Source organism: Barbus barbus (genome assembly GCF_936440315.1).
Source record: "Barbus barbus genome assembly, chromosome: 6".
Classification (NCBI taxonomy): Eukaryota; Metazoa; Chordata; class Actinopteri; order Cypriniformes; family Cyprinidae; genus Barbus; species Barbus barbus.
The window spans coordinates 1,460,389-1,483,920 of NC_136734.1; the positions used below are offsets into that span (position 1 = coordinate 1,460,389).

General features: G+C 35.6%; 3 protein-coding genes across 3 annotated transcripts in view; 2 read left to right on the top strand and 1 right to left on the bottom strand.

Annotated features, from left to right (window-relative positions):
- Positions 1-23,532, top strand: part of LOC306871772 (guanine nucleotide-binding protein G(I)/G(S)/G(O) subunit gamma-10-like) — a 480,959-nt gene that overhangs the window by 292,462 nt on the left and 164,965 nt on the right. The gene's annotated exons all lie outside the window — the stretch shown is intronic.
- LOC306871765 (RNA 3'-terminal phosphate cyclase-like protein) lies at positions 1,522-13,754 on the bottom strand. The gene is made up of 9 exons (XM_079419909.1): positions 13,590-13,754; positions 12,740-12,811; positions 12,475-12,650; positions 11,442-11,516; positions 11,149-11,273; positions 10,102-10,227; positions 9,722-9,878; positions 3,685-3,788; positions 1,522-1,887 (listed from the first exon to the last, which is right to left on the bottom strand). Exons 1-9 carry the CDS (start codon positions 13,702-13,704, stop codon positions 1,734-1,736), a joined length of 1,104 nt encoding a protein of 367 aa, XP_079276035.1. The 5' UTR covers positions 13,705-13,754; the 3' UTR covers positions 1,522-1,733.
- On the top strand, positions 16,913-23,196 carry LOC306871764 (cytosolic phospholipase A2 gamma-like). The gene is made up of 13 exons (XM_079419908.1): positions 16,913-17,018; positions 17,110-17,252; positions 17,330-17,531; positions 18,059-18,158; positions 18,231-18,371; positions 18,629-18,688; positions 18,777-18,830; positions 19,104-19,229; positions 19,447-19,587; positions 20,370-20,447; positions 20,532-20,686; positions 22,582-22,747; positions 22,825-23,196. Exons 2-13 carry the CDS (start codon positions 17,116-17,118, stop codon positions 22,989-22,991), a joined length of 1,527 nt encoding a protein of 508 aa, XP_079276034.1. The 5' UTR covers positions 16,913-17,018; positions 17,110-17,115; the 3' UTR covers positions 22,992-23,196.

Here is a 23,532-nt window from a genome sequence, read left to right on the forward strand (position 1 = left end):
GGAACGAAGAGGCCAAACGAGAAAAGAACACACAGAAAACCTGAGGCGTCTCAGCTGTGAAACTACTATTTCTCAAGACAGCTTTCTGGAGAAAGTTTCCTCAGACCTGAAAGTCATCAAACTGTGGGATGCCCTTTGACCTCGCATGTGTTTCCAGCATGACTAAAGGCTTTTATTCCACTCAGAGAAATCACTGCTGATCATCTGTCAATATTTAGTCTTTGCGCAACTCTTTTCTGAGAGAACAAAGGCCAAATCACTATAAATGTCTGATGGAGAACGGACGAGTATCAGAAGAGAAACCCAAAGCCAAAGACAACAATAGGAAGCTTTTAAAAAACTCCTGAGCAGAGATCAGAACAAAAACATCAGCGATCCGTCCAAACAAGAGCATTTCTCACATTAGCCGAGGAAACAGAAGAACGGCGGAGGAAGCTGATGGATCTGGAAGGAAACAGAGGCTCAGATTTCACAGAAAACACAAGCATTATGAGCTCGCTCACTTTCTCTGTCCGATCTATCAGTGCGATTTAAATCTAATTATTGCTTTTAATTGTACATTTTCAGGTTTCATTTTAAAGTTAAATTTTTAGTCATTTTGTTTTGGCCATTTTATATATTTCCAGTTACTAATTTTTATGCTTCAACTTAAATTCAAGTTAGTTTCCAAGGCAACATTACTTTTTTCATCTAATATATTTATTTTAATAGTTTTAATTAAGCAATAGTAACCCTGATAAACCTGAAATGTGTTTAAATACAGCTGCATTTTCTGATGGAAATTTGCATAACATAGTAAGAAAGAATATTTGTATAAAAAAAATATAATTACTAGCTGCCCAGAGCTTGATGTCAATTTTCTTTTGTTGTTCAGTCTATATTAATTTAACTTTTTGAATATTAATGAAGAAAATACAAGGTTTTAATATTGAGATATTGTTCAAAATATTTAAAAAATCTATCCATCCATCTATCTATATGATTACTTTTTGTTTTTAGCTTAGTTATTTAATTTTAAAGTACTAGTAATTTTTTTCTCCTTTTTATTAATCTCTCTCTCTCTCTATTATATATATATATATATATACACACACACACACAAATACATCTATATAGTTTTCATAAATTGTAATTTCAGCTTTAGTTATTTTAGTGCATAAACTTAAAATTAAAAAGGAGAAATGTTGCTTTGACAACTAAATGAAATAAAATGTTTATTATTTCTATTAAAGTTTTATTTATAACCCTAGTGCAGTTGACCTCAATACTACTGACATGAGTCAAACCCTTACAATTCCCGTTCTGATTTCATCAGGTCTTTAACAGTAGTTGCGTGTTTTGAAAGCGAATGCATCAAGCAAATGTCCCTGTCATTGTAGTGTGGTGTACTGAAATGGGATTGTGGAGAAAGATAAGACGCGCGGGTCTCAATAATCCTCTTCGGGACGGACTGAGGCGTGAATTAAAGGTGCAGAAATGCAGAATGACTCGAGAATATCAAACACCTCAGAAACGCAGAGATCAGCAAAGAAACGGCACATGCGTTTATTACTTTATTACTGGCACCTCCATCTGAAAATGCATTGTGAAGCACAAAAACGCCTCTCAAAGTGGTACAAAATGTTCAGCAGACACTTCTTTATGAAAAAATATGGGAATGCTATCATTCCACTGTAAAATACAAAAACACAGTATAACACAAACTCTTCAGTCCTAGGCAGACGCTCAAGTCTTTATTTGATGGTTTTGCTGATGTTGCTGTATCCGGCTCCCACACACGTCATCAGGACCTTCTCTCCTCCTCTCTGTTCATCTTCTCCAGGTTTCTGTTGCTCGATCTTGAACATCATCTGAAAGAAGTCTCGGATGTGTCTCAGGAACTCGATGCTGCATGGAAAACAGTGAGAGTTAGATGATGGTTTCAACAAGAACAAAATTATGGGATGATGGTAGACTCAAAATGATTAATAGACGCACAATTATCCATATACTGCATAAATGTTATGCATGCATCTTACTAACCACAAACATGTCTTTCAATTTGAGTGGAATTCGGGATTAAATTATTGTGCAGAGATTTGAACAAATACACACAGATTTGTGGATAAAAATGTTGTGACGATATGGCCAAAATTATCACCATATATTTATTAATTTCGGTCGATACGATTTAATTCCGATATCGATATGAACTATTTTAAAAAAGCCTCATAAAAACGGCCAAGAATGGCCGCAACAGATGTCTGTACCTACAAACTTATGAAAAATAAATTTGAAATTGAAAGAGGTCACAAATTGAAAGACATTTGTTTGTGGTTAGTAAGATGCATGCATAAACTTTATGCAGTATATGGATAATTTGTGCATCTATCAATCATTTTGAGTCTAATATCATCCCAGACAAAATCATCATCGTTACCCTAGTACATGACCAAAAACATGGTATTACCATGGTACGTTAACAGCATGGTAGTCGTAGGGTTCTCTCTGATACTTTATCGCAGAGAGTTTCCTAAACAAGGGGTTTGTGACTTGATTTAAAGCTAATAACCAAATAAATCATAAAATATAAACTAGTAAATAATATAAAGAAATAATTTGAAAATAAAATGTAAATAAGTTGTTAAATCTAATAAATAATAAAAAATAAATATTTAAAAATATAAAATAAATTTAAGGTAATTTGAAACAAACAAAAAGTGAAAGTATTTTATTTGTGTAGCTGCATGTCATGTGACCATTAACCAACATTAGAGAACCGTTAAGGTTGTTAAATTATAGAAATATTAAATATTTTAGGACCAAGGAGTCGTGTCAAAAACGTTTTGGAATCCGATTTATTGTTAGTTTAGATCTAAAGAAAACAGCATTAATTAAAACCACATTAAAAACAACATTAATGTAAAATTCTAATAAAAATACCAAAAAAGGGTGTTTAATATAGTTAAATAAAATAAAAAAAGATTGTCATTTGAAATAAAATAAATGTTAACTGAAAGAAATACATAAATAATTTAATTTAGTTGCCAAGGAAACATCTCATTTAGTTAAACTTGATGTACTAAAATAACTAAAGCTGAAAAAATCCTAAAAAGACATAAAATAATTTCCAAAAACACTAAAATTAGCAAAACGGAGAAATAAATAAATAAAATATAAAAATAAAAACTAATTCAAACCATTAATAAATACAAAATTCTGAAGACTGCATTAGACATGTTTCAGCATCAATCCCCTGCTCATATGAAGCTGGAGTCCCTGGAGGTGAGGCACGTGTTGGCACCGTCAATCTTCAGTTATCATAGTACTGTACTTGACATGCACACAGCACCGGTACCATGATAACTGAAAATGGACAATTCATGACGGCAGAGAGAAAACTGCTGGATCCGGACACAAACAGATGAAATAGTATCACTGGGAAAAAGACAGTTCTGGATGCCATAATTATATATAGTTAAAAAAAAATGGAAGTGCATCCGTGGTGTCAAATGGCACCAAGCTAACAGTAAAGATAGCAGTCTTTCTGCATCACATGGAAAAGCTGCAAGCAGTTTGAGATGACATTTGATAGTTTTTGTAATTCATGTATACTTGAGTACTTGATACTGATGTCAGATCCCTGAAAAACACTTCTTTGGCTCTTACTCCTCTGGTTGTGTGTGTGTGTGTGTGAGTGCTCACGTGTAGGGAGAGAGGGGTCCTAGCAGCGTTTTAGACACATCCTGCTGGCCTAACGTCATGTACAAGAGAGCCAAACTCTGATTGGTCGAATCCACACAGCCGCCCTGGAAGAGAAAACAAGAAAGGTCAGAATCAATGGGGTCAAAGCAGGGTTATTATTATAATTAAATAGAACTAAAACAAAATCTTGCAACAAAATGAACAAAAACTGAACATTATTTGATTTAAGCTAGCTGCCAAGGAAATCATTTTCATTTTGTTTAACTTGATGTGCTAAAATAACAAACTGAACTGAAATAAAAAAAATTAAAATAAAATAGTTATAAAAAAAATCTTGATACTAAAATAAAAAACAAACAAAAACTAATAAACAAAAACAACAACTTGATATACTAAAATATCTTAAATGAAATATATATATATATATATATCTATAAACTAATAAAGACAAAAACGCAAAGCTACAATTTGAATGAAAACTGACTATATAAAAACTAGATAAAGACATTAATGAAGACGACAATAGTAATTCCATGAAGCTAAAAGAACAGTGGGTGGAGGTTAGGCTGGTTAGCAGGTCTCTGCTAGTAAAGAGTTTCTCCATTGACAGTCGTTCACAAGCAGTCGTCAAAACGTCAAGCTACCACTGACCGAGTTTAGTGGCTCTGAACATGAAGCTCATCCAGCTTTAACTGGACAGACGGCAGTAATCAGAGGGAGAATGTGTGGGATATTCAGGAAAATGTTCCTCAAACACGGATCTGCATCTCAGGTTAAAACTGAAGAGCTCCTCTGTGTCTGATGAATTCATGATGAAGCTGCTGAAACACTACATTAAACTACTCTAAACACTGATCCTGTGCGCTGTAAACCACAAATGCAAATGACATAATTCAAGTTTGATCCACATGCAAACACTTTAAAATCCACTTTAACTCTCAAGAACCACAGAACAATTACCATGATACTTTCATATGCAGTTATTATATTCATAAATGATGGCATTAACATTAATGCATTCTCAAGTATAACATCAAAAAAAAAAAAAAAAAAAAAGTCTCTTTGTGAAGGGTTTACATTACTAAGAAACTGAAGAGTAAAACATTTGCATTTAGGATGAAACGTTCAAAACCTTTAAAACAAGTCAATCCTCATTTCCAGAAGTGACTTTTAGATCCTGATATTCGGTTCGGTCTTATGGTCTAATGTTACATTTTTGTTTCTTGCGAAAATAATAATAACTGTTCATATGAAAAAAATAAAAGTTAAAACAACCTTGTAATAAAAAGCTGAAGCTTGTTGCCAAAATAATGACTGTTTTCAAACAGGTTTCAAACGCTGTCTGCCATTGGTTGACCAAACCAGTACAGCCCCGCCCCCAACATCACGCCATTGGTTGTTACGTCCTGTCAGCAGTAAAAAAAAAAAAAAAAGCTATTCAGTCATTCATACATATATATATATATATATACACACACACATAAATATAAAATTATGTTGGCCTGTTTAAAAAAAAAAAAAAAAAAAAAATTATATATATACTTAAAAAATAAAATAAAAAATATTAAAATATAAAGAATGCTAATAATTAAAAGTACTAATAAACTGCTACTTATGCACTTAATGTGCAAAATTAAAGAAATAAGCGAAACAAGTCTAGCAGAAACAACTGCAACAACAAATCAGGTCTTTTAGTTCATGAATATGATAAAACAATAACCATAGTGCTTTTATACATAGCCCTACACAGTACTGAATAATTAGCATATTCATATACATTACAGCATTAAAATGATTCTACATAGAAAATAAGAAAACATCCAAACAAAAACATAATATCTTTATCATTCATTTCAGTAGCACAAAACAGAAAGGTCTGAGCCATCGACATTCATGAACAAACTCATCAACCTGGACACGAAATTAACTAAAATACATAACTGTACGTCCTCATTTAAAGAGACAGTGATGCAATTAGGAATATTACATTTGCATTAAGAATGAAAAACTACAAAGATATTAAACAAGTCAATCCTCACCAAGAACTGAGACTCCAATAAGAGACATTCACGTCCTGATAAAGGGATTGATTTGATCTAATGCTGTACTTTTTGTATCATGATGAGAAACACTCGGAAACTTTCCCATAATGCCTGTTGGAAAAGTCCCAAACATTTCGCTCCGTGAGCGTTAACGAAGGTGCAGCGCTCTCCACGTGATGCTCCGGTCATATTCACCGTCTGCTGCTGCACGGATCCTCAAATGCAATTATGAAGCCGCACACTGAACGTCTTTGTCAAACCTGCATAACAACCGGCCGCATGTTTACAAGACATGAGATCTCCAGAAACAGAATCAGACATGCGTGTTTCAGAGGAAAAATTATATTTAACGCTTCATCAGCAGCAGAGCCAAAAGAAAGCAAAATGTATCTAATAAACAAAAACACTAAGACATTTAAAATTAATGCAAACTTTTTTTTTTTACGTAGCAAACTTTCTTACATTGTTATGCTGCATTAACATTAGGAATATAAAATAACTAAAACTGAAATAAAAATAAAAACTATAGACATATAAAAAAAACTGAAGATATAAAAATAAAATTCAAAACAAACTGATTATGCATTTTATTTGTAATGAATATCACTGTCTGATCTAAATGCTTTAGCTCAGCATAAATTAGGCTAAATACTATTTTACCATGGTATAAAAAAATGAAATGTAATGTAATGTATAAATAATATTAAAATGACAAAATACATAATATATTTTATTTTTGCATCAAGACTTTTTTGGGCAAAATGTGTTTCATTTGAGAATATAATGTGAAAAATAAAGTTAGACTTTTTTCATGCAAAATATTATTTTGATTTTGCAGTGAAATATGCCAGTTCTTGATGAGACTCATGTTTGTGTCGCTGACAGCAGTCGATACTCTCATACCCACTGACACAAACAAGGACACGAGCGTGTCAGTGACCGCACAGCTCTGCCAAAACACACGCAATACAAACAAGAGTATGCGTCATTCAGAAAACTGATGAAAATAACCGGACTCATTCGCAAAAACACAAAAACAACATCTGGGAGTGCTGGATGATCAACGACTGGCTGCTGAAAACAACAACAGTCATAACAGAACTCATGTAGTCTGATCCTCAGCTATTCATTTTGACAAGTGAAGATACTAAAAAAAAAGTGCAAAATGATGATATTGTGTTATTAACATGTTTGGGTATCAAGAAAAGGTTTCATTTTGGACACAAACGCTCCCATAATTCCTGCACCACCAACACAAACTCAGAAAAATTACTGAATGATTGTTCATATGACAACATGCTAAAAACCACCATGTCTTTTTGTAACAAAAACCCTTTTAAAGCTCAAGTGTGTTGTTCCTGCACAAACAAAAAAATTGTGACTGTTTTCAAACAGGTTTTTAACACTGCACCTGTCTGCTATTGGTTGAATAACAAGTTACCCCACCCCCAACATCAAAACAATAGCTGATATGTTCTGTCGGCCCACTCAAAAAAAAAAAAAACCCTGACTGCTAGCATTTGTGTGTGTGTGTGTGTATATATATATATATATATATATATATATATATATATATATATATATATATATATATATATATATATATATATATATATATATATATATATATATATATATATATATATATAAAATGAATAAATAAATTATATAATACAGAAATATGCTTTAATTAATACCTACAAGTATGAATAACCTGCCATTCATTTAAGTATTTCATGATGTGCAGAAATCAAAGAAATAAACAATTAATTTTTAAAAATAAAATCGTTAAAAAAAAAAAAGAACTTTCATGTATTAATAACTAGAAGTACTAATAACTTTCTACTTAGTTATGCATTTCATGTGCAAAATCAAATAAACAAAGATGAAAATAAAATGCTATAAAATAGTAATAAAAATAAATAAAAAATTAAAATATAAAAAATTAAATAAAAAAAATTAAAAATACAAATTACTTGCTATTTAGTTAAGCATTTCATGTGCAAAATCAAAGAAATAAACAAAAATGAAAATAAAATAGTAATAAAATTACACAAAATAAAATTAACAAAAATAAAGACAATTACAAATACTAATTACTTGCTACTTAGTTAAGCATTTCTTGAGCAATACCAAAGAAATAAGCCTAAAGCAAGCCTAGCAGTGACATAATAAACAAGGTTTTCTTAATGAATATAATATATTAAAATAATTTTTCCTTAAAATTAGCACAATATCAATATTGTTTTAAAAAATGTATTCACTGAAATGCATTAAAACAGACTGAACATTCAGATGGTAATTCAGACTTTTTCCATTTAAAAACAAAAACATATTTTTGGATTCGTAAAGAGAGAGCATAAACTCACATCATGTTTTCCAGTCCATCCAACAGCAGCACAATCAGAACTAGTCTGCATTCAGGAGCTGTTTACTACAGAGATCGACCACCAGCTACTGATTAACCTCAACACACACACACACACACACACACACAAATGCATGCGTGCACGCAGTGGCTGTTGTGTGCGATCAGCCAGCACCTTCAAATATTAACAGTCCTAAAAAGATGCCCTATAACGCCCCTGCCACCCAGCATTCAGTATGAAAAACACAGAATCAGCCCATTTTAACTCACGTCACAAGCCTCGCAGCGAGAGAGAGACGGGTGGCGCTTGTGTTCCCCGTGTGCGCACTATGAAGGGAGCGTATGCTGAGTGTTTATCTGGTGTCAGTACAGTGAGTTACAGTGGATTACGGTTAGACGGCTGTAATCCCCTTTAGCAGAGCGGATCTAATCGCTGCGGCCCACCGGCTCTCTCACCCGTTCTCAATCACAAACACACGCTTTCTCATACAACAACAACCTCACCTCTCATACTGAGATGTAACAGACAAGCATCTATTTCCCAGCATGCCTCTGCACCAGGACAGTGTAAACAAGCCAAACCACGCTTTGATTAAAGGGATAGTTCACCCCAAAATGAAAATTGTGTCATCATTTACTCACCCTCAGGTAGTTCCAAACCTGTATGAATGTGTTTGTTCTGCTGAACACAAAGGAAGATATTCTGAAGAATGTGGGAAACAGCAGTTCTGGGGGTGCTGTTGACTTCCATAGTATTTTTTTCCCTACTATGAAGTCAATGGTGCCCCAAAACAGCCTGGTTACAAACTTTCTTCAAAATATCTTCCTTTGTGTTCAGCACTTTCATTTTTGGGTGAACCATCCCTTTAAGACTCTTTCCATCCAAGTGCAAGCAGACAAACACTTTTCAGAGTAATTATCAGACCTTCATCAGTCATTGGTCAAACAAACAGGTGGTTGAATTAATGATGTCATATCTCAGTCTGCCATTCAAACAACAGGAATTACAAACTTCAGCTTAATTAAAATTAATCAACATTAAAATATCTGGTAACGCTTTACATAACTGTACTTTTTAAATTTCAGTAAACACGTTAGTCGTCAAAACAAAGAGCATTTTTTTATTTTTAAATACAAATATATTTATTTATTGTGTGAGTGTGTGTTTGTTTGGGTGTGTGTGTTTATTTGAAAGTTGTGTGTGTTTGTCTGAGATGCGTGTTTGTTGGTGAGTGTGTGTTTGTTTGAAAGGTGTATGAATGTGTGTGTGTATTTCTTTGAGGTGTGTGTGCGTGTATTTGTTTGAGGTGCGTGCGGTCCTGGCATGGGTGTCGGGACCATTGTATATTGGTAGGATAGGACCCACCCACTTTTGAAGACCAATGATATTGGACCCACCCACTTTTGAAGACCAATGATATTGGACTCACCCACTTTTACCGTTTTATAATTCAGAGAATATGTCTTTATTTCAGCTTTATTCATTTTCATATTCAGTTTCATGTGAGGGGTAGGTTTTGGTGTAGAGGGCAGAAAATACAGATTGTACAATATGAAAACAATCTCGCCTATGGAGAGTCCCCATAAATTATGGAAACCAAATGCGTGTGTGTTTGGTTCTGCTCACCCTGTAGATCTCCTCCAGCAGTAGTTTGGCACAGTTTCTGCCCAAGTCCTCCGGCAGCACCGGATCTCCCTGACCCTGCGGTGTGGACACGACCTCAGCGCCCAGAAACGTGCCGTTCACCGTCTCAGCCACCAGCGTCAGACCGAACCCTGGAGACCTGCACACAACACAGAGCATTAGTCACTTCACCATAACCTCTTACTCACTGCTTACCAGCACGACATTAGGTTAGCCTCTGAGCCATTACTGGGGTGTTTTCTAGGTCATTGACGTTGCTTCACAACTAAACCCCACTCTACTGCCAATGTTCAATAAAACGAATCCCTTAATTATTGACAATCAGTTCAGCTCATCAGCTCAGACCGACTGCAGAAACTCACTTCCCAGAGCTGGCTCCCTTCATGTGGTCGGTGTAGATGTAAATATCTGGGATGAATTTGTTCAGGATGCTCCTGGCCGAGTCCACGATCCTGTTGGCCATCTGAGGAGAAACTCGCACCGAGAACCTGACGCACGCCGGTCAAAGATCAACACTAAACACCAGTGATGAGACACATCAACGAAAAACACTCGAAGGCTAGATTTCACAATTTCACTAGTTTATATTTAACTTCAAAAAGTGTTCATCAAGAACTGGGGCTGTATTCACAAAACATCTTCAGGCAAATAGTAGCTCCAAACTTGACATCTCCTAAAAAAATTATAATAGGCATGTCAGCCCTAATTTTCTGACTCCTAAATGTTTGCTCTAATAGTATTTCACAAAGTGTTTTAGTGCTAAAGCCTGGTTCTGCCTCTAAATACAAAATAAAACAAGTGCAACTTTGTCACACAATTCTGACTTTTTTTTTCCTCAGAATTATAAGATATAAACTTGCAATTGCATAAAATAGTCAATTGTGAGATAAAAAGTCACAATTAACCCGTTTTATTTTTCTATTCAGTGGCAAAAACAGGTTTCCACAAAAACCAGCTCCTAAATCTGTAACAAAACTTTGCCTACATTTTATACTCTTTATTTGAATATGGCAACATTTTTATTCTATACTCTTTATTTGAATATGGCAACACGATACTACTCCTATAATATTTCTCGGATTAAATGACAGACCCCTCAGCCAATCAGAGTTAGTAAGCCATAGTAACGAGCTCTTCCCTGCCCTTTAATAAGGAATGGGGAGGAATCTTAAGCTAAGCCATAGTAACGAGCTCTTCCCTGCCCTTAGCTTAAGATTCCTCCCCATTCCTTATTAAAGGCTTTGTGGAGAGGTTTGAAGGAGGAGGTTTTAGGAGAACTCTTAGTGGTAAGATGAAATGTTTTGTGAATACGGCCCCTGATGTAGAGATTTGTGAAAGTTCAAGTGTACTGGATGCAACTAATATTGTGGTACTGTGTCAAATCGGTTTAATCATCAATGGAAGGATACGCTGTTCCTCGGATCCTCTTGATTTTTCCGGGTTCTGTGAGCTGAACGGGTTTCACGGAGCGGCGAACCGGACAGGTGAAGAGCACCTCACCTCCTCCTGCAGGAGCCATGCCTCGCTTCAGCACCTACAGACAAGATCATCAACACAACCCAACCGCATCCATGCATGTGGCAGATGCTTTTATCCAAAGCAACTTGAACTGCACTGCTTCATCCGTTCATGCATTCACTGGGACACTAAACCAACTTAATTTGTTTCAAAAAGGTTTTTGTTTGACACACTCCTGACAGACCTTTATTTCCAGACCGTCTCCATCAATCCCAAACTTCTTCATCAAAGGAATAGCAGTGACCTTCAGAAGATCCACCTGGAGAACAGAGAACATTAGCATTTTATACGGATAATCAGACTATAGTACTATAGTATTACCACACACACACACAACAAACCAACATGAACACTAGAACAAAATGTTGGAAAATATAGCCAATAGTTTTCAAAACAGTTATATGAATAAAAATTAAATGTATTAAATTAACAATCGTGTCTAGAAATAAATCCAAAATCAAAAAAAAATTTAATATATAAAAATAATTTGTTTTATTTTATTATCATGGAATGTATGAAGGTACTACAAATGGAGTGAAAGAGAAATGTACAGAAATAAATTCAACTCAAGGGCAATTTTTTAATAACGTACGCTATACAGTATGTTTATGCACTTACATAACCTTTATGCTCATTTTTTAGTATATATTTCATCTTGCTCTCACGTTTCTTTCACAAAACTACTTTATAGTGTTTCTCATGTAAGAACAGAATGCTGTGAAGCAAGTTATCAGAAGAGCAAAAGCAAAAACACAGACAGCAATTCCACATGAACACGGCTGATATTAACATGACTTATTAACTTATCAAGACCTACATAACAACATAGCTCATATTCATATCAATAACCCCTCTCAATCTCAAAAATAAAAGCTCACTGGATCTGTGATATGAGAGATTTTTGTTTAAAGGGATTATAGTTCACCCAAAAACTGCAATTTCAAGCCTGTATGAGTTTCTTTATTCAGCTGAACACAAAAGACGATATTATGAAGAATGCTGGCAACCAGTGAACAATAGCCACTGGCTTCCATAGTAAGGAAAAAAATACTATGGAAGTCAATGGCTACCGTCGAAAACATCATCTTTTGTCCTCAACAGAATAAAGAAACTCGGGTGAGTAAATGATAACAGAATTCATTTTTGGGTGAAGTATCCCTTTAAAATGGCAAATTAACACTAAAGGTGAGAGGTCAAATATCAGTGCAGTAACTCACCGATGGGTCTGTGGGGTCGTTGGTGACGCCCTTCAGCACGGCTCTGAGCGGCGTCTTCATGAACGGAGCCAGCATGAGCAGAGCCTCCAGATAATACCCCACAGAGCGCTGGACATTACACTCGTGCTCCACCGAGCCACCGTACAGCAAACCCGGCTGATAGAACAACACCGTTCCTGCATCCACACACACACACACACACACCATCAGAGAACAACCAACACACCTGTCAATCATCCATCCATCAGTGTTCACCAGAACTCACCCGTCTGGTTGATCTCGATTCTGGTGCCGTTGGTCACTTTGTCGAGGAGCCTGATGAAGCTCGCTTCAAAATCTGACCAACACAAACACATCTGAATTTAGCTTTCAATGAAATTATAAAACAGTATCTTCATTAACAGAGCAAGAACATTAACATGTTTAAACACTTAAAAACAAGATTTCAAACTGAACAAAGAAATCTGATGAGAAGAATGTCTGAAACTAGTTTTGTAGTCAAACATAAATTTGATTATGTATTTATTACAAGATTAAAATTTCATACAATCCTTTAAGATTGATGAAGTCAAGTGGATCAATAACTAAATTTATGTGAATTTTAAGTATCCAAAAAGAGCCAAAAATTCTAAAAAATACTAAAAAAATAGTCAAGTTTTTTAAATTATTAAATCTAATAAAAACAAAAATCAATTCTAATATAGTAGCAAGACCTTATTTTATTTAGAAAAGAAACTAAAAGGCAAATAAACAAGTCTAGAATAAATAGAGCTTCAAATGACAAACAATCAATCAAACAAAGTAAATAAAAACATGGACATGCAGTAGTATTTTATTTAGAAAATAAATTAAATAGAATAAATATAATACAAAATGACAAAAACTAAACAAATGAATCACAAACAAATGATTAAATGAATTGGAGATGCAAGTAATAAACATTTTTAAAACTATAGAAACTAAAAATCTGTGTTGTGTTTTTGACGTCTCATGTGCTGTAGATTAATGACTCTGTGATGATAATATGTTTCATAAATGCATGTAGAGATGTTTTGATGATGAAGAGCTGTGTTACTGCGTCACATGTCATGAGAGATATTGTGATCTAAACGCACCTCGCAGGCCGGGATTGTCATCTTTAGATCTGATGTTTCGTATTTTCACTCGTTTTCCGCTCAGTGTGGACAACACGAGTCTCTGTCTGAAGCAGCTGCAGCCCTCGAACTCCATGATGTGCGGAGACACACGTGTTTCTACAGCGAGCAGAGACAGCGCGACGAGAGCCCGCGAGGGACAAACCAGCAAACGCGAAGCCGCAAAGATGACGATTCATCTGATGACCACTAGAGGGCGTCAAAGTTCAACTTCCTCTGCTTGGACACAATAGAACAGAGATGAACTGCATTAAAGGCATTTTAAATCATTTTAATATATGCTTCTTTTTTTATCATGCTAAACAAACTTTACAATCAAATAAAAATATGAATGCATATTCAAATGAAAAAAAAATAGAAGCACATTTTAATGGTATCCCATGGTCACGAAAAAAAGGACAAAGAAACAAGAACCTGGCAGCAGCTGAAAAAAGTATAAAAACACAATTCAAATCATGGTAAAGCTTTAAACATGAAAGGTTCATAAATGCATGACTTTACAAACATTTGACATTAAATATCATTCAATGTCTATTTCAATGCGCTGCAGCTTTTTCCACATAGTCTAAAACACTCTTTTCACATAGGCTAATTAAATATGATCTAATCCAACATTTCTCAAATAGAGTAATAAAATGAACTACTGACTTGTCGACAGCAAGCACCTGCACCACTGACAGATGAAGAGGAGATGGTCAAGTATTGGATACGCTTGTCTTCAATGCATCCAAACACACTGGAAATCCTGAAGGAAATTCAGATTATTAGGTTACTTCCAGAGGTCACAGAAAGATGTTATCAAGTGAACATCATTCATCAGATTAGCCTGATTTAAACCCATTGCTACACCACTGACCTACAGTCCTGTGAAACTCCTCTTTGATGGATTTGTGCAGGAAAACATCCTCAGAATGAGTTTGAGAGCGATGCACACTTTCCTTAAAATCTGCATACAGCAGACTTATAATGTGCTCTGCATCTTCAATATTTTAAACTGCATTTCTCTTATTTCGCTAATTATCTTCCAATGGGGTAAGAAATTTAAAAATATTTTTGTTTCTGTTTGCATTAAGATTATTTTTCTTACCCTGTATTTTACTTGTTTTATGTAAAATGCACTTAAAAGGTAAATCCCCCAGGAAACAAGACAATGTAGACCATTTTTTATATATAAAATGCATGAAATATGAAATAAGACACAAATACTCAGTAAGAAAAGGGAGAGGAGACAGAAAGAAACTCTGGCTTTACCAAAGAAATCCTGCTCCTGACCAGATTTCTCAGAGTAAGTTACCTCTCTTTCAGAAACGGGCCCCAGATCAGTTAAAAAGGATGTAGAAAAACGGAAAAGCTACGGTCATTTTTTGCCAGGACATTATCAGTTAAGTTGTAACCCTTAAACATAAAATACAATGCATAATTTGAAGTTCAGGTAAAAATAAAAAACCCATACATATACCATTTCTGTGTAGCTTACTAACTAACCTAAAAACCCCCAGCATAGGTCTCATTGTTTGGACGGGAAAAGTTGAGTCTGTGACATAATGGCAAAAAGTGCAAACCAAATGCTGGAAAACTGCCAATGAACAGAGTCTGCTGTGTATATATACAGGCCTCTTAGCTTGTTAACTGGGTTGATTACTGATTGGTCTCATCTCGTGTTAATTAGGTTAATTATCTGAACGTGCTCCTCCAGAACTTTGTTAATAAAACATAATTTAAATCAGTGCAAGCCTAATCTGTGCAATAAGTCACCACACCAAGCTTGTTTTTTTCTTGAAGTCCATGTTAATGATCTCCACCCCTCATGATGATCCAGAGCCTATAAAACAGCATCTTCTGCCTGATTCCAGACGCCACAGCAGCTGAGTTATTATCGGTGAATCTCAGGAGTGTACTAATCAAGAACAGTGAGTATATGTCAAGACTTATACAACAAGCACTTAAAAAGTGTTTAGTGTCATTATATTTATAGTGCCAATAATAGTATGAATGAATTTAACTAATTAAAACTTGGCCAATATCAATGACCTGCAAACTAAAGACTATAATCTGTGGCTAATAATCAACATTTGAGCAGTGTTGGGCTAGTTCCTCAAAGAATGTAATATTACTAGTTACTCCTTTCAAAAATAATATTGTTACTTTCTGGCAACAGCAATTAGTTCATTACTGTTTCTTCACGCCTCACAGAAGTTGTAACTGTATCTTCCACATAAAATTCTTCTAGAATGTTACTAATAACATATTTGTGCCTCATCTTTAGACCAAAATCCACATTGGATCGCGGTCAGAAGTTATTACAAACACTCAATAGTGATTGATCGTGACATTCAAGAAGTGTTGTATTAATCTCATTAATTGTCATGTGTAGCGTGAAGCTAGTTATAATTAATCGGTTACCAATATACGATTATATTTTCATGAAGTTTGTAAAACTGGAATTTTTTCAATTGTAGTAAAATAATGTACCACATGTGGGTGGGATGTAATGCCAGAGTAACGTAAAACCACAACTTACACAACCGTTCACTGTTCAGATCATCTCTTTTCCTGACAATCAATATGATGCAATATTTCTATCTGCTGAATGTAAGCGTTTCCATATTCCACGTTCGCCTGCTGCACTGGGGACATCACATGCATGTGCAAGCCATGAAAATTATCAAAATAAATCCAGGACTGATTTGATTGTTGATTAAATCAGCGGGGTTGAGGTATCAAAAGTAAGCTGTTTTATCGATTGGTAACTAATTATTACTGATATCTTTAATATTACAGTAAATAAGTTACTAGTAACTAGTTACTGCCCAACACTGCATTTGAGGAATGACTTCTCCTGAGTTTATCAAAAGATTTTCCCTAATAGGTTTCAAATAATTTTAACTTTAATGTTGACTCTTGTTTTACAGATGAGTGCATCCAACCTTAAGGAAAGGTTTGTAATCCTGCTCAGATTCCTAATTATATACAAGTACTGTACTTAATTACTTAATGTCTATTACAAACTGGGTCCTTCTGTGAACGACTTCAAAATAAACGTCAGAGTTGTATTCAAATCTAAAATAAGACTTATATTAAATGGCACAAGGCCAAGAATGGAGGGATGTCTTTGTATTCAAAACATCCCAATGCTAATGGACTAATTTAAAGAAATTAAAAGATTTAGGATAATATGGGAAAAGAAAGTGAAAGTTTAAGTAATCAATTTGAACTTTTTTTAATATAAATATGCATAATACAATTTGTATATCTAACTGTGTTTGTGGCCAATGCAGCGGTGAAGTAAGATTATCACAAGCGCTACATGCAAAAGAGGAGGAGTTTGTAGTCAAAAGGAGAGAAGCTGTTTTCCGAAGCCTGCAGAGTCTTGAGATTCACTGCAGTCAGGTCAAACATCTTATACTTCATATCCATCTACCTGGCTTCTTTCTGTGACCTAGAAATGCATGTTTGCACAATCAAACTGTGTGTGTTTCAGAATAAAATGCCACGCATTGCATTACTGGGTTCTGGAGGAGGACAAAGAGCCATGGTGGCTTTGCTGGGATCCCTGGTTCAGCTTGATAAAGCGGGTCTTCTGGACTGCATCCTTTATCTGAGCGGAGTCTCTGGATCCACCTGGTACGAACCCTGAGAAACAACAAATACACAGATCGAGTTGAATGTCAAAAATGAGAGCAGTATGTTCTTCTCTGAAGGTGCATGGCCTCCTTATACCAAGAACCAGACTGGTCCACCAAACTAGAGACCGTGAAAGACAAAATCATCAAGAGACTCAGTGGTCCAGGAGTCAGCCATGAAGACGCATTGGCCAAACTGAAGAAATATCACGATGGGAAAGACCTCTTCACCTTGACTGACGTCTGGGCAGTGTTGGTCGTCACAACGTATGTGAAAGAGGTCTGTAATATTCATAACACAAATCCTGCATGATTTATGGTAGTCTCATTCAGCTATATTTGTACTAAATTGTTGATCATGAGATGCCAAGGAGCCTGAGGCATATGAACACTTGCTGTAAAATTCTTCTGATGACAAATGACCGCGAATCTACCTAAAGTAGGAAACATGCATGCAGTGGGGTGCAAAGACCGAGACCACATTGTTAAAGATTTATTGGCTAATCTGAATTGAACTGGAAATGAATATTTTAGGATTTAAAACAAACAAATAATCTGTGACGTGCTGAATGAACATTATCCAGCTTGTTCTACATCTACCTGCCACAAGTAAACAACCGGTCACAATATTTGTGAGTAGAGATCCTGCAATTTATGGCCGGACTGTCTCCCCACATGATATTTTGACACTTTGATTAAGTTAAAGTGAGTTCATGCATGGGAGAGGCCCTTCATATATGGCTTATTTTATTTTAAGCAAAATTTAGGCATCACGTCACTGTGTGTATATATTTGTTTTTCCTACAGATTGATGAACGCACACTGACGGATAAGCAATACCAACTCGGTAAAGACCCATTTCCCATCTACACTTTGGCTGACAAGCAAAGCAAACTGGAGGAAGGAGGTCTGTTTAATTCTCAGAAAAGTGTTATTGTGTTTGTGTCAGCTGTTGTATAGAGGTGTTTTGTGTCTGCAGGCCCCTGGTTTGAGATCAGTCCACATGAAGCAGGTTATTCCCTCACTGGAGCATTTGTGGACACCTCCAGCTTCGGCAGCCAGTTTGACAACGGCTCAAAGAAGAAACACCAGCCTGAAATGGACATGCTGTACCTGCAAGGTAACAAACTGTCACATGAGTTATTAATATTTGCAGTATAAACGTACACTGAACAAGTTAATAGGTGTCAAAACAGAAATATAAACATTCCTATTAGAAAAGTGAAATAATTTAAAGCAGTTTTAACAGCACAGTGATTTACTGTTCAACTCTTCATCGGCTCAAATAATAATTAGCTGCTTTAGACTTATTACGCTTTGCTTTTAAAGTGGTTTTGTTTCATTGTAAACTCTTAAACGTAATGGTGTTTTCTGCAGCTCTGTGTGGCAGTGCTTTAGCTGGAGTAGATGCAGAATACATGTGGAGACAAATACAAGGTGCAGCATTTGAATTCATTTCTGACTAAAGCTGACAATGATAATGATTTCATTGTGAATCAAGGATTTTATTTTTATTTTTCCCCAGATTTCGTAAATTCAAGAACTATGAGAGACATTATGTTTGCGGTTATGAAGGAAGGTAAAGCATTTCTGCTTTTATTTATTGATGCGTTCTGTCTCGTCAACTGATCTAACATTAACGAAGATGAATCCATACTGTAACAAATGTACTGCTCATGTGCATAGTGTTATCGAATACATCATGAGATGTGATCAAATTCTCTTTAGCTTCAAATCAAAGCATCTTAAATGGCTTTTGGACGATGATGTGTGTGCTTGATTAATTTGGGGGTGCAAAGCACTTAAGGACTTTTTTTCAGTGTGTTTGTTCAATGTGTGTTTTCTACAATAGACCCAAACCCCCCACCTGTAGAAAAGTCTTACCAGGTTCTCATGGATCTTGCGGACATGCATCTCTGTGTTTTAAACGACAAAGATCCTTCTGCTCTCGATCAATCCAACAGAGCAACGCTGAACGGTAAGAGTGTTAGAATTATAGAGGAGACCAGTTTATTTTAGAGTCTAGTTATCACACTTACTGTCAATAATCCTCAAGGTTCAGTTTCTGAATAGACGATCAAAGAGTTATTGAACTTAAGCTAATGGGTGAAACTGCATGTTACCTACTTTAAACAAGATGGACAAACTTTAATTATACATTGCCAAATAACAAGAACTCAATGTTTCTTTCACAGACCTCGCTGGAGGCAAAAGTCAGCTGATTTTTCCAACACAACAACTGGATCTCGCTGATAAAGAAGCTGCAAATCTGTATATGAAGCAATACACTGAGGATGTATGCAATTATTTGAGTCTGTTCAGTTTGAAGCCTGACGGTAAGTTGAACAGTCTTGACAATGTATTTGATTTGTATATTGTCATTTTTAATGTGTAAAGCAAGAAGTGCTTTATTCTGATTCAATAGAGCTTCCAATCAGCAACAAAATAGTTTTAACTGATGCCAAGAAACAACCTTTCCTGCAGACAACCTGTAGTACGATTATGGCAGAAATCACAGTCATGATGATTTTAAAGGGACGGTTCACTCATTTACTCCCTCTCATGTGGTTTCAAACACTTGTTCTCTGGAACAGAAAAGATAATTTTCTGGACTCGGAGAGATTTCTGTTCCTCCATTTTATAGTTTGTTCACCCAAAACTATGACGCTCCAAAACATTCATAAAGAGTTGTAAAATAAATCCAATATGAATCTGATGGTTTGATTTCAAGTTTTCTAAAGAGACAGTCACTTTACACAAACCGATTTAATTTGGGCTTTTCTTCACCTCTTTCTTTCTCAACTGACCCATCACTGACTGTATTTACATGAACACACCAAGACCATTTTGATATCCTTTCTTTAGGTGGATAAAAGAGCACAGCTGTAAAGGAAGGCAACCGAATGTGGCACAATCACTTTACCATGTTTTCATAATCTTTGAATGCCAAAATGAAAATTTCAACTAAAATCTGGAACCCCCCCCCCCACACCTTTAAAGCTAAAGTAGCTCATTAAAGTGAAACTTCAAACTTCATCTCCATGTAGTCAACAGAGACAATATAAAACTATAGGAACCATTTACTAATTTTAAGAACCATTGTGCATTTGTATTTCAGATGTTTTCTTGAGCACTTTTAAATGCGCGACTCAGTGGATCTGGGGCAGGAATTATAACTTCCTCCACAAAATGAAAGGTGAGAACAGACCTGCTATTAACTAGAGATTCAGTAATGTGAATAGTTGAATAAACTGATCTCTTTCATGCTGTGATCCTTCAGATAAATCTGTGCCTTCCGCTCTTCTGGAAACTGAGACGAGAGACTATGAGGATGCAGGACTGTTGCTGAACTCTCCCTACTTCTCCGTGCTGAGAAAGGAACGAAACATTGACCTCATCATTTCCCTGGATTTCAGTGACGGCGATCCTTTCACGGTATTACACACATTAAGACATACTCTAATAAAAGCTAGACAGATCACCTAGAAATCATGGTTCACTTCCCCTCCTGTTGTTCCAAACCTGTATATCTCTGTTCTGTAGAGAAGAAAACAAACACACAATCTTGCTGCTTATCCTCATTCATTGGACCACCAGAGTTCACACTAATCTTAAAAGAGAGACGGATAATTTAAAATGCAGTGCATTTCATTCAATAAAACCAACAGGATAGAAATCATTTAAAGGTGTCATGAACTGCCTTTTTTTTTTTTTTTTTTTTTTTTTTTTTTTTTTTTTTTTTTTAATCCTAAAGCAAACAGTGAAAATAACTGGATTAGAAAAGGCAAATGTACCAATGAGTGATCCTCTGCAGCCATCTACTGGTCATAGCAAAATGAAAATGACTTTATATTACCACTAAGAATTTCAACCAGGCGGCAGAAATCTTCCCCTTGCATGGCACATTTTCCATGAAATATCTACATTAAAAAAAACAAATTATAATGCTTCCTTTTTGAGCAAATGTATAAGAAAATGGGTTTAATTTAGAGACAAAAAAAAGCAGTTTAAAATGGGAGCAATATAGCAATGTTTTTTTTGTGGTAAGGAATCATGGGAGAGGAGGGTGGTGTCTGTCAGTGTTTTCACTCCTGATTAACACGGTTTTCTGTGAGGGTTAGTGCTAGGGAGTAAATTGTGACCTGTGCTGGCAAAATGAGTCGGAATGAGCATTTTTCCAAAATGAGTTCTTTTGATTTTCATTCTCCATTTAAAATACCTTCTAAATGATGTGACTTCTTGGAATTGGACTAAATAACTGAGCTACAGCTGTTTGAAGGCGTTAGAGTCAGCAGTTTATTTTCAAAAGGGGAAAAAAAAAAATCCAGTAACTTTTCTGAAGATTCCAAAGCAAAATCACCAAGCAACGTTGCATATTTCCCTCCAATTATTTCCTTAATTACTGTATTCACAATATAACCATTTTATTACTAAAAAATAACAAAGATGCAAATAAACAGTAGTTTAACCAAGAGCAGCAAGTGATTCCGTCTCTTTTAATGTTTGATTAACATTGAGACCTCTATATTAGGACCTACTGTAATGCATGGATATGTTACACATCAGATTCATTAACTAAAGGTTCATGTCAGACTAAACAGATTGCAATGTAGGGAGAACGCGTGCTTGTGGAAAGGTGCGTCTTATGCTAATGTCAGTCAGCGTGATCGTTTTGGTTTCATCAGCATGGGTTTTAAAATCACATTTCACTGGTTTGGACTCCTATAATCAAGAACTCGATTATTCACAGCTGGAATGCTGCGCTTTGCAACGATAGATCTACAACTTGTGTTGAGAAGCAGCAGCAGTCATCCAGACGTGAGCAGAACACGTACTGTATCATTTAAGTTATATTTGTGTTATCGTTTTTAGATGTTTAATTACTATTTGGAGCATTGGGATCGCCAGAAGAAGGCTTAATGAACTCATTTTTGTGAACCTCAAATTTGACCAAAACTGACATTTTTGTGGGGGTGACAACGCTGATCGAGAGGCGGTGCTGATCCACACCATTACATCATCGAGTAGAACATTTCACAAGCTGTGGTTTTGTTAGACTGCCTTCAATTAAAGCTGTTTTTAGACTAACTACAAAGTTTTGGGTTCTGACACTTACAGGATGTTTTTATAGTACAATGACCTCATGTCAAAAGATCAAGAGAATTTAGCTTTCTCAGTTCATGACCCCTGTAAACAAAAGTGCATATGTTTTCATTTTAACTGGTAGAACACCTGGAGAGAGCATCCATTTGCGTTCCCATTCATCTCAGCGTTGAATTTCAACTGAAATTTGTCTAATCCTTTCAATAAATTTTGCTTTTCCACTGCAGACGGTGAGAGAAGCTGCTAAGATGTGCAAGAAACTAAAGATCCCTTTCCCTGAAGTCAACATTCCCCGTGAAGACCTGGAGAAACCAAAGGACTTCTATGTGTTCAAAGGCCAAAACGCTCCAACCGTGATTCACATCCCTCTGTTTAATGTGGTCAACTGTGGAGGCAAGTTACGATTGTCTAGTTGAATAAAACTACAACACAAAGCCTATAGATATGTAAGTGTTTTGTTGTTTCTTCAGATGAATTTGAGGCCTGGGGGAACAAATATAGCACCTTGCAAGGTCCTTACAGCGCTGAGATGATCGCTGATCTTATGGAGGTTGCTGGAAAAAACATCTCAAACAACCGAGAGAAACTGAAGGAGCAGATAGCAGAGGTCGTTGGGACACCACTGACGAGAATCTGAATCCCAGCACAGCTGAGGCACTCTTCTATGTAATGTTTTTGCACATTTCAGTCTCTTCCCTCAGACTGCTTCACTTTCACTAAGCAATAAATAGATAATCATCAAATCAACCATAACTGATTTGATTACAATTACTGATTAAAATACTGTATTGCTTTGCCTCTGTTCCAAAGAATTAATAAACTGTTCTATAAAGTTTTGTCCTGATGGTTTTTTTTTTTTTTTTTTTTTTTTTTTTTTTTTGCATTCCCATTTGCTCATTCCATGTTTTGCCATTCATTGTTAGTGACTTAACATCTTCCTTGTTAAGAGTCCCTTGTATATCCATTTCTGAACGTTTAAGAGCTTGCTTTATCAACCATTTCATTAACCTCCCCTCCCATATGAGCAGAAACCCACAGGAAGATGATTAAACTGGCACTACTTTTTAACAAAAAGAGTCAGAACAAAGTACTATAAATCTTGGTTTTAAACCCACTGGAGCGCTACCATCACAGCAATTAATTCTGCTGCATACACTAAGTGGTCAGTTATCCTCTTC